This window comes from Mauremys reevesii, linkage group 1 (genome assembly GCF_016161935.1).
Source record: "Mauremys reevesii isolate NIE-2019 linkage group 1, ASM1616193v1, whole genome shotgun sequence".
NCBI classification, from domain to species: Eukaryota; Metazoa; Chordata; order Testudines; family Geoemydidae; genus Mauremys; species Mauremys reevesii.
In genome coordinates, this window is record NC_052623.1 from 298,552,051 (window position 1) to 298,564,366 (window position 12,316).

Genomic DNA, 12,316 nt, shown 5'->3' on the forward strand with positions numbered 1-12,316 from the left:
ATTTCCCCTTTTAGCATTAAAGCAAGTCTAGTATATTGGAAAATGCTTAATACAAACAGGAAAGGATGTCGTAGAGTGACCCGCTTCATTAATGTATTTGCTGTAAAAACTATACTGTTAGTTCCCCACTCTGAAAGAGACCACCGCCACTCAGCGCTAATGGCTTTTTGGTCAAGGGAGCGCTTAAGGGAGCCATGGTCTTTATTTCTCTTCGTGCTGTAGCAAGATTAAGCCTACATTAAATGGAGCAACTGGTCTCAGACCATAGACTGCTGAGGGCAGAGGAGAGGGAAGGTGGGTATTATTTAGTTAGGTAGTTTACTGGTTTAACCACAATAGTGCCAAGTGTCTTAAAAGCCTTAAGTAGAGCTTTATGAACATCTGAAGACTAGTAGCCCACATGTGCTAACTTTAACACACCCAGCCAGAGAAAAAATGGTGGATATTTAAGAATTTTATCACAAAGGAAAGTGGTGTAATTACCCAGCATAGCAAAAAGACAGGGTTCATCATGGTCTTTTATATGTCAAGTATTGCATACAATTGCTGTCAGACATCAGATGTGCTTCTATAATTAACTTTTCTCCACAGACCATAAACACAAGATAGCATTGCAAAAGGAGCAAATACAACTGGCTAAATGTAGAAACCAGATTTACAACACAGCCCCAGAAACTGTTCTGGAAAACCAGAGGATTTAACAAAAGATAGATGTTTCTAAAGAAATCTGTGCCCATGTTTCAAAAACAGAAAAAAACCTTAATAGCAGCGTAGACGAAACCAAGAAATATTAAGAGTATTTCCAGCTTTGAACTATTAAGAAGTTTTCTGATTGGGCTGTCATCTTCCCCTACCCATACTCACTGTTGTTGTATTTTAACCCAAAAATCTATAGGGATTTTCTTCATTGCGCTAGTGCGCTCACCTTTTGATATTTCAAAATATGCAGGTTACAATTTCCCTAATACAGTAACAGCTTTTAGACTTTCAGGCACCTATAGAACATTCTAGTCTCCAGGAATAGGCATTTATTGCAGTTTAACTTTTGGGGAAAACACAATACCTTAACAATTAAAAGATGACTCGGTCACAGTCCACAAGTAATGGCATGGGAAAAAGATTTGTCATAGTAGCTATCTACCAGAAAAAGTATAATGAGATCTAATGGTTGGAAGCTGATGCTAGACAAATTCACACTAGAAATAAGGTGCAGTTTAAGAGCGAGGATAATCAATGATGGAAGTCTACCGATACAATGGAGTCTACAAATTTGCTATAGCTCAAACAGAAGTTATGAGCTTGATGCTGCTGACATTTGTGGATAAGATTCTTAGATCGGTGTTATACTGGTCAGATTAGGTAATCATAATGTTCCCTTCTGGCCTTAAAATATATTACAAAAATAAAATACACTCTCACTAGAACTCTCTCCCATGCTCAATGTCAGTGATGGCTCAGCTCAAGACTGGTCTTCAATGGAGTTAAAGTATGTATTAAATCTGCTCTACAGCATAGTCTAAACTTGTGTCTTGAGAACATGAGTTTTTGTTAAAACTTTAAATAGCTGTAGTACAAAGCTCTTCTCTCACCCATTCACCAAATGCAGACCAATATATAAATCAGAGAGAGACTTCGGAAGATCGAAAAGTTGAGACACATATAAAAACCCCTAATAAACCTTTAATTAGAGTTTTTTTTCCTTTTTGGTTTTTTTTTTTGGTTTTTTTTTTGTTTTTTTTACAGGACAGGTGACAAATTACATCAAATATCTGATTTTTCTCAAATGTCCAGATATTATACACATTCCCCTCTGTCTTGTAAGGAGGGATATTGGTCAACTTAACAGTTTTATGTAAAATAAGCTGCATAATAGTACATATTACAATAATAAAATGTACAGTGTTTACAAGAAATATATTTTAGAAGCAAGAAAATGATGCATCTGCATCAAAAGGTGACCTTTTAAAATGCCACAACTATTTTTACATTCACTCTTGCAACAGGTCACAAGATGGGGTCACTAAGATCAGCTCAACAAATCACTATGATGCACATCAAATACAGCAAAATCAGTTTATATACATATATAATACATATACATGTATATTATACATATACATATATGTATATATAGTAAAACTCATGAAAATCTACCAGACCTGACATAAAATCTACTCACTCATCAAAAATATGTACTTGTCCCTCATGAGTAGAAATTTGCATGGCAGATTATATATATTATATATACTCATTCATTAGCATCTGAGACGTAAAACTGAGAATTAAAAAATTTTCAGATAACAAACCCTCCAATAATAAACATGGTGCCCACAAAAGCACAAGGTAAGGCACAATAAGATTTTCTGTTGCAGAATAGTGTGCATCATGTTTAATGAACCATAAGAAAAACATGCATTATTTGTGCAAGTTCATGCTGCAAATCCATCATATCTACAAAAGAATTAGAGTGAGTTTTACTAAATTTATTTTAACTGGAACACTTTCAGTCTCACCACCTATGCAATATTTAGCTGGATAATTATAGACAAAATTATATTGTATAAACAAGGGATCAGTGCAGCCAATAGTCTTAGATTTTCAATGAAACTTCTCAGTAACAATTCTGTAGTTACTAAGAGTGAATAAATGTTAATACATAAATTTAACATTGAAATAAAGTAACTCACTTGTACATTTATATTTCTAGCACTCATGAACCAAAATTTTGTTGCAAAAAATATGCACCCTTGTTAATTTTATAGGTAACCAGTTAATTAAAACTTATTTAAAGTTATAAATATATTAGGAAAGTTACTTAATCCCAATAGTACTTTGTCACAGTCCTGGTATTTGTAATAAATACAGCTTTTCACAAAATATTTTTCAGTATCTGCCAATTGCTTCTTTATTGCTCACATAAATTTGAATCCACCACAATTGGTATCAGACCTTTCACACAAAATCAGTCAGATATTTCAATATAAAAACTATAAAAGATATTTAACTTGTATCTAATACTTTAAGGTGTTCGGCTGTTTGACGTTTATGTGATGGTACAGCCAACACTATAAAAAACATTAGGTTATGAATAAAATAGGAAGCTTATTCACTGCTTTAATGCAGACATCCTCACAACACGACTACTTTTGCCACCACCAGCATTTACACTTATGTACAAAAACCAGTATATCTGCATTCAGTTTCTGTTTCCCTCACACTTATATGCAACCACTAAAGCCAAATTAATTTTCCCATACCCCAGCTGCAGCAAATGAATCCTTTACAGCAACAGAAGCGTAAGATTAGATTGAAAAATTAACTTTTTTTTACTTATTCGCCATCAGGAACTGTAGGTGTTTATTACAAAATATCCACAAGATTATTTCACAGGAAACTATGGAAATACAGGAAGTCTCTTTTTCTCCATGCTTTTGGATTGTTATCAAAACACTTCTTGGTGCAAAGAAAATACAGCCGCCACATCTGAAAATGTTTAATAAATTCAGTGTTCTTCATGCAAAAATTAAATGCACTGGTTTACTCAAGCTCCAAAAACTTCCTGAAGCAACTGTTTTTGTCCACTTAGTATTACTGCCTCATTGCTAAGTCCCTTTGGAAACAAGATTTCTGGAACGTTCAGACTTTTATTTAATCAATGAAAATATTACATACAAAAAGCACTAAAAAAGGAAGACGGCAGCCAAACAGGAATTTTCCTGCTGCAAGTAACAGTCCTACAAGTTGTAGAAAGTCTTCTCAGGAGCTTCCCTGAGAGTTAGTTGTGCCTGTCCGTAGACGAAGATGTGACATTGAGTTCATGTGTTTGTTTGATGGCTTCAAAGGTGTGTTGCAAGTAAGAGCCTGGGGAAAGCGATGATGATATCGATCTAGCCGCAGGTATTTTACCGTTACCAGCTTTCCTGTAGTAAAATACAACCAATTACAAGTTTAAACCATTACATTTAGTTTAACAGATAAATATACTATAAGTTACATAAATACTTCAATGCACTGATGTAATCAACAAATTGCCAGACAATTCATACCTACGAAAAATGTCAAAATGTATTTTGTTATTGCTTAACATTTTAGTTAGAAGCCAGCTTACAGTGCTAGCTAAAAATGACAGTAGCTGCATTTTTCCCCAGGTTATAACCCCCAAACTTCTTACCATCAAACCAAGAGCCATGTAATGCTTTAAAAGCCTTTCCAGCATATTCCGGAGACAGACACTTGACATATACACAACCCTGTGGTGAGAAAAAAAAATTTAAGTTTAAGACCAACAAGCCAAAAAATATAAAGGGAATACCAGAAATGCATTTACCTCACGTGAATTTTTGTCCACAGCAATATGAACAATTCCATCATTATCGCTGCATTTTTCCAAGATTGCTTCTTGAATTGCCAAATGCCAGTGGTCACCAATTTCCCTAAGTAAAACAATTAAGAGAAGATATAATGAAAGTCTACATGAACACTTTTTTACATTTCTATTATGGTCTGATTCTGATTAATTTTTTTTAAACAAAGCAGTGTTTAAAGGAACATGCAAAGTATGTTAATTAGATATTAATATGTAGTAACATTAACCCTTGGGATATGCACCCTTGGATGGCCAATTAAAGTAGCTAATAAAATGTTAAGATCCCAACATGGCAATGCATCCTTTTCCGTGGGAAAGAATAAAACAATCCCTTTTAAAAATCTAGAAAACGATCAGATTTTTAAAAATTGATGTTTCCCAAACTGAAGGGAAAATTGCCAAGATTGCTACTAAGTAAACTCTCAGGGAGCTTAGAGAAAGGCCCAAAGATCTGAGGTGTAACAGATACTCCAAAATGTCTTGAATCCTAGTTTCTGATAGAAGTATGCCCCGGAGAGTGGACCAGATTGAAAGCTGCTTCCACTAGTCTAAATAAACAGCTGTAGTGGATTGCTTTCTGCTATTAAGCAATACCTCCTGAATTGCCACTGAGCAGTCCTCCTCCATGTGAATTAACCTTTACACCATAAGGTGCAGGCTGTTCATGTCTGCATGCAATATTTGCCTATGCTGCTGGGACAATAGGTCTGAAGAAGAGGCATAGAGCTGATGGAGGTTGAATCAAGAGGCTGTGAAGATCCAAGAACCAGCATTGTCTCAACCATGCTGGAGCTTTAAGAATTATCTGGCATGGTCTTCTGCCAACTTGAGGATCACCTGTGGGATGAACAGAATGAAAGGGGCTGAGAGGAAAAATGTGTACAGGAGACTCTGCCTACACTGTAGGAGAGAAGTGTCAGTAAACAAGCCTGGACTGTCACCCACTTGCGAACAGAATGATGGCATTTTGTTTTTTGTTGCAAAGAGGTCAACGAATGAAATTTTCCAGACCTGAAAGAGTTCTGAGCACACTGTTCTTCAGAGACCATTCGTGATTTTTGGAAAGTTTCCTGCTGAGATGACTGGCCAACAGGTTCTGGGAACAATGCGTCCCTTTTCATGCAAAAGTCTGTTTCATTGCTTTTGACAAAGCTGATTGGATAGTATCTAGACCAACAAGCCCTTGATGTGAGGGAGAAAAGTGCAGCAAGACTTGAAAATTGTTTGAGGATATTGATAATGAAGGGTCAATTCATATTCTGTCTGTAACGATTGGGTTCACATCCTTCTAGCTAAGCACCCCATCCCATCAGGGATGCATTGTAATGAATGTCTTGGATGAAAAGGGTTGAGAAAATGGCACACCCCTGTATATGTTGTTCTGATCCACTCACTGTTCTAAAGACACTAGGAACATAGGAGGTACATGGACCTACTTGTCTAAGGGATTTCTGTTTCGTCGATAGTTTTACTGTAGCCCCCCCGGGACAATGTTTGGTCACATAAGTACATGAGGCCACGTGGCAAGCTCAGACTGTGGTGGTGGGGCATGACATGAGTGACTTACACACTGGACAATAGTCTGGAATCTCTCCTGAGAGAGAAAAGCAGTCAACTTCGTAGACTCAAGTAGAGTCCCAATGAACTTGATTTATGATGTTGGAACTAACACAGATATCCCCTTGTTCAGCATAAGTCTCAGACTGCCGAAGAAATGAAGGATAAAATGGATGTGATGGAGAACATGATGTTCAGATCTGCTCTGAAGTAACCAATCATACAGGTAAGGGAAGACATGAATTCCTTTCCTCCTTAGATAGGACACCGCCACACTCTTGCTGAATACTTGTGGCACCAATGACAGACCAAAGGGGAGTAACGTATTCTGATAATGTTGAGCTATCACAGAACTTAAGAAGTTTCCTGTGACTCGGCAAGACTGCCACATTGAAGAAGGCTTCCTTGAGATGAAGGGCAGCAAACAGCATTGCAATCTTGGGAAAAAATAATCGATGTTAGGGAGGCCAAGGGAACTCTTATGTAGTTGATGGACTTGTTGAGATTTCAAAGAACTAGAATGGGTCTCAGACAACCCCCCTCCATGAACTTGGGAATCAAAGTATTGTAAATAATACCCTTTTCCCCAATGCTGAAAGAGAACTTCTCCTATGGCTCCTAGAATGAAGGACTTTTTGAACAAGCACTGATTTGTGAGATGGGTCCCTGAGAAAGGATGGGGTAGCTAGGTGGAGAAGGAGGTCGACAGAAACTAGAAAGAATACCCCAGTCTCTTAGGATCTATTTGTCTGTCATTATAGATTCCCAAGCACTGAGGAAATGTGATCATCTGTTTCCAAACTGGAGTGGGAGGAAGGAAGACGGCTGTTGCTGGCAACTGTAGAGCTGTCCTCAAAGGACGAATCAAATGGCATGCCTCCCGACAGCCAACTGAGGACGAGGTGCCTGTGTTGTGCTACAGTTAAAGGTCTGTACAGGCACCTCTTGGGCGCTGGAGTATCAAACACTAATAATCAAAGTGTTGCTTGAGAGTCTTTAAAAGAATGCAAGGTCTCATCAGGTTTATCTGAAAACAAAGACAAAACTGCCAAATGGAATGTCTTCAATCATTTGTTGACAGGGCATTGCTATTCCCAAGTTCTGTAAACAGGAAGCTCTCCTCACAGTTACTGCAGAGGCACTCGCTCTAGAAGAAGCATCAGCCACATGAAGTGCAAACTGGAATGACATCTTAGTCACCATGCAATCTTCTGCAAAGAAAGCCTTAAATTCCTCCTTTACATCCTCTGGTAGTTTCTCAGAAAACATGGACATTGCTTCTCAGTTTACAGTCATGTTTAGCTAACAGTGCCTGCTAATTTACTATATACATCTTGAGAGAGGAGGTAGAATAAAAGCTTTTCTCCCATTTAAGTCAAGTTTTTGGGGCTCTTTCTTTGGGAATTGATTTAAGTCTCCCCTGATGTGATCTCTCATTGGTAGCTGTCACTACAAAAGAGTTCAGGGTAGCATGGGAATAAAAACACTTGAACGGTTGTCTGTGTGCTTAGCTGTAGGGGCTAAGAAGGCTGGCATATAAGCATATATCTGGGGTTCAGCCAAACAGGGGAGGGCCAGAGTGACAGTGTATTTGGACAGCAGATGACTGAACTACACAATGTTCTGCAAAGAAGTGTCCCAAGTATCCACACTGAAAAAGGAAGAGGGAGGGAGGATGAGGTAAGGGAGCAGATGGATCCTCCTGTGTTAAAGGTGTAACACATCAAAAGTTCCCTGAAAAGCTTATTTTTGCTTATATACCATACTATTTTTCTGACCGAAGTACTGGGGTTGAAGTCTTTGAGATGTGGTACATTTTCAGGAGAGATCTGAAGAATGAAAGTTTTCCACCCTGTCCTAAGACACATTGAAAATAGCACTTGAGTACAACCACATTTACTTACATGACAGGATCAAACATATTGCGAATCTTTAGACATGGTGTCAAACTGTTTGGTGGCGAATTTCTTCTATCTAGATGAAATGCTACAAGGAAAAAAATGGATTTAATAGTTTAGTAAGTGATTAATACAATATTATCTAGTTTACAAGCATCTCATCTTTACATTTAATCCTTCTGTTGCCTTGAACTTGAGTGAGAATATCTTCCTTCCACAATGAAAGAAAAAAAAATTTCAACAAATTACAATGTTCCCATAAAGACTCGAATATTAAAAAAACAACACTTATTTTTTCAGATTCATAATTGCTAGCTTTAAAAATATTAGTTTTGATATTCTGGCCAGTACACTGGATGGTAAACAAATTCCAGATAGCTAAGAAGTTGTATGCTATAACTAATGCATAATCTGTAAGTGAAAACAGAAATGTAAGTTCTTGCTATCTAGTTTAAAATTTGACAAGGATGTATGCAATAATTATTCAGTTTTAATTATGACTTGCCAATATGTTTATAAGGATGTAATTTTATGGTGAACTTTTCATTTATACTATCCTTTGGGTATTCTATAATTAATCAGAATCTACTAAGAAATAGGGACAGATGATGTTTCAGTACAAAAATATTTCCATTCTTTATATTGGAGTGACATATGAAGGCCCACAATCAGGATAGGGACACTATGTATTTGGAACTGCACGTACACACTAGTAGAAATGGTCCTTGAGCCAAAGAACTTACAATCTAATTTTAAAAACAAAAACCACACCAAGTTTACAAAGAAGAGAAGGATGAGAAGAGTGAAAATAAGGATGTGGTTACATAAATTAGCTACTGCACAACTTGATGGTACTATATCTGAAAGGGTTTCTGAAGAAAGATTTAAACTATTCCATTTCTGCACAATCTGTCAGTGGTTAACACTTTCTTGAAGGTGTTACAGTCAAAGTGTTTTAAGTAGAAATCTGAAGGAGTTGTTAGTAGCCTCACAAATTAATTCAAGGAGAGCATTCCATTTAGGGTTGCCAGGTATTTGGTTTTCGACCAAAAAGTCTGGTCAAAAAGGAACCTGGCAGTGTTCCCTGCTAACTGGGCATTAAAAGACTGGTTACCTGGAGTAATTGGCCTCTGCCACCAGGAGGCGGAAAGAGCAGCAACTGGAGCCTGCAGGAGCATTCAGAAAAGGCTCCAGCGGACAGGGGTACTGGCGGTTCCCCCTTCCCCGACCCTGCCCCAGTCACGCCCCAATCTCCGGAGCAGATCCCCCTTCCCTGCTCAGGTAAGGTGTGCCTGAAGTGATATTTCCATCAAGTTTAAGGGAAACAAAACCATGGGAAGTTTAATTTCTGACTTCCCTTTCTAATTTAAAGCAAACTGTTGGTTGTGCCAGACAGAACTAGGAGACGTGTGGCAAAAACATCCAATATATTTTCTAAGAAGAGCAGTTCCACTCTGAAATGCTAAAAACAGCTTATCATGTATACAGATATTTTTGGGTCAGTGACTTCCCCACGCTAGAATTTACAAATAAGAGGATTTATTTATTTGAATGCCACTCTTTCATGCTCCACCTGAAACGGGAGTCATGCTTTTTTCCTTGACACGACAGAAATAAATGTTCTGGAGGCCCAACCCTGCCCTTACACCTGTACATGACCGTTTTCAACCAGTTAGCACAAGGGTAATGGAAGTCAGACTCTGATCCTGTAAATGAAGCACAGTTACTTTTGTTGAGAATACATGAGCCAGAAAATAGCTCACTTTCTGTCTGACTACTCTGCGGGCTCTGCTGTATGGCCATTGCAGCACTAACAGAAAAGCTTATATCTGGTACTGAAGTAAACAGATGAGATGCTAAGTACAGAGGAACAAGTCTATTGGGTAGGAAAGTGCTATTTTTATATTGTCACTTTTTCAGACAATAACTGCAATTTACATTTAAGTAGATTAGAAAAAAGCAAATTCTTCCTTTTCAAATGACAGATTAGCCTCATTAGGAGATGCAAGAATAAATGTTAAGTGTAGAATGCAAGATACAAATTACATTTACTAATATAAAACTATACCTTGGCCTTGCCATACTTTAGATGGTATAACTAAAATTTTGTCACATGCGGCAGATGGCTGTATCCATCTCCAAACCAAGAAGTCAGCGCCACCTATTCGTCGTGTCTCTGTGCGAACTCTAGATTCATTTGCAGTAAGGAAGTCAACTGCTCTATTCCAGACCTTCTTCATTTTGTTCCTTCAATTTAGAGCAAGAACAAGAATTATAATTTTAATATTAAAACAAAAATACATTGTGCATCCAAATACTAGTAATTTTTAATTAAAAGAAATATGGAGGTTACTTACCTGTAACTGGAGATTCTTTGAGATGTGTGGTCCCTATCTGTATTCCACACGTGGATAAGCATGTGCACCAGGCACCTGTAATCAAAGATTTCTAGCAAGTAGTGTCTGTTGGCCCACCATGCACATTTCTTCTCATGCTCTGAGCAGCAGGTATAAGGGCGGTGCGGACCGATGCCTCCCCAGTTCCTTCTTACTGAGAATCCAGTGATGATCTGCAGCAGGAGGGGAAGGAGGGCAGGTAGTGGAATACAGATAGGAACACAACTCTCGAGGAACCTCCAGTAACAGGTAAGTAATCTCTGTTTCTTCTTTGAGTGCTGGTCCCTATGTGTATTCCACAGATGTGTGATTGGTAAGCAATTAAACAGCGGTGGAGGGAGTGCAAGGATGCAGTTGTTATAGATGTCTGTAATAGTGCTGTCCCCACAACTGCATCTGCAGATGTCTGGACCAATGCCTGTTTCACAAAAGTATGGAGAGAGCTCTTGCCCTACATATGTCCAGAATCAATATGTCTTGAAGAGATGCTGTAGAAGTCACTTGTGTTCTAGTGGAGCGGGCACTCACCACTCCAGGGAGGCATATGCGCCAGTTGATAATGAATGATGCAGCCAGAGATCCACTCAGAGTCTCTGAGCAAATAATGTTTGTCCTTTTAATCACTCTTCTAAAGGAACAAGCCATGTAGGCATTTTCCTAATTGCTCTTGTTCTCCAATGGCAGAACGCTAAAGCCCATCGTACATCAAGAGAGTGAAATCTTCTCTCCTCATCAGAAACATGAGGTTTTGGGGAAAAAAAAATACCAGTAAGTGAGTAGGCTGACGCATGTGAAACTCAGAAATTACTTTAGGGATAAATTTTGGGTGAAGGCAAAGGGAAACCTCTTTATGAAAATCAGTATACTGCCATAAGCACTCCCAGTTCACTTGCCCTTCTGGCTGAAATAATGGTGACTAGGAAGACCACCTTCATATAGAGGTAGGACATGGAGCAGGTAACAAAATGATTAAAAGGGAAGTTCTGAAAGAACAAGATTAAGAAACAATTGCAGGGATGGTTTTACCATCAGTGGAAAAGTCCTAATGCGGCCTTTCAGGAACTTAATTGTAGTTGGATGAGTGAAAATATGATAGCTCTCAACTGGAGGATGAAAAGCAATGATTGCTGCAAGGTAGACCCACAGCAAACTAACAAAGTCCCAAAGCCCATGAGTAGGTAGTCTAGAGTAACAGCAATTCCCAGGATTTCTGGGATAATTACTGTCTCCATTACTGTTAGCTATTGTCTGTAACAAAGGTATAAATGCTTGTAGTAATTGTTTACTAATTGAGAGAGACCTGTCCGGGACAAGGGGCAACCCTGTTTCCTAGGACACTCCCTCCCTCTATTGTAATTACTAGAGAAAGAATAAAGTATTTGATTTTGCTGCACCCAAACAGAAAGCGAGAACTGAGTTTTTCTCTGACAATTGGCTCTGTTGTGTCCAGGTGGAGAAACATCTCCATGAGTCAGACAGCACTTTCTGGTGCAATCCTTTCTGCTTTGATTGAGAATAGATTGAACAGTCTCCAAACATGAATGTTCTATGTCTGATGCCCATCCAAATACAAGGCTGTGAAATGAGGAGGGATATCTGGCCTCACTGTTCTCCAGGCAGTAGATCCAGAAAGGGTCGGATGTTGTGGGAGGTCAGGTTGACGTTTTCATAAGTTATCTGAGCCAGTTGGACACAATGAGAATAACCTGAGCTTTGTCATGGTGAATCTTTTGTAGAATTTCTAGTATCACTGGGATGGAAGGAAAGGCATACCTGAGGTGGTTCATCCATGGTAGATGAAAGACATTGCTCCTGCGGCCTTGGCCCAGAGCTGTTGCCTCCATCACCTACGAGGGATGTGTCCGTGAGAATGGTCGCACCAGGAATATGGATAAGGAAAGGACTCCTGCACATACTTGTTCTAGGTTTGTCCAACAAGACAAGCTGTGACCTTGGCAGGAATTGTACTCTAGTATTCGTGTTTTATCTGTATGGTTAGTAAGCAGACCACAGCCAGGTCAGGACTTATCTTCCTTGGGAATCTGTCAATATAGAAATCAGACAATGTAGGAATAGGGACATCGACTGAACATCCATTC

The 12,316-nt window shown here is 38.6% G+C and overlaps 1 protein-coding gene across 2 annotated transcripts in view; it reads right to left on the minus strand.

Moving 5' to 3' along the window:
- Positions 1–514: 514 nt before the first annotated feature.
- Positions 515–12,316, minus strand: part of LEMD3 (LEM domain containing 3) — a 72,411-nt gene continuing 60,609 nt past the window's right edge. For both annotated transcript variants that reach the window (XM_039501996.1, XM_039501991.1), the window contains 5 exons: positions 9,890–10,068; positions 7,828–7,909; positions 4,328–4,433; positions 4,172–4,250; positions 515–3,920 (listed from right to left, as the gene is read on the minus strand). In XM_039501996.1, the coding sequence (XP_039357930.1) occupies positions 3,757–3,920; positions 4,172–4,250; positions 4,328–4,433; positions 7,828–7,909; positions 9,890–10,068 (610 nt within the window). In that variant the 3' untranslated portion in view covers positions 515–3,756. The remainder of the gene's footprint in view (positions 3,921–4,171; positions 4,251–4,327; positions 4,434–7,827; positions 7,910–9,889; positions 10,069–12,316) is intronic.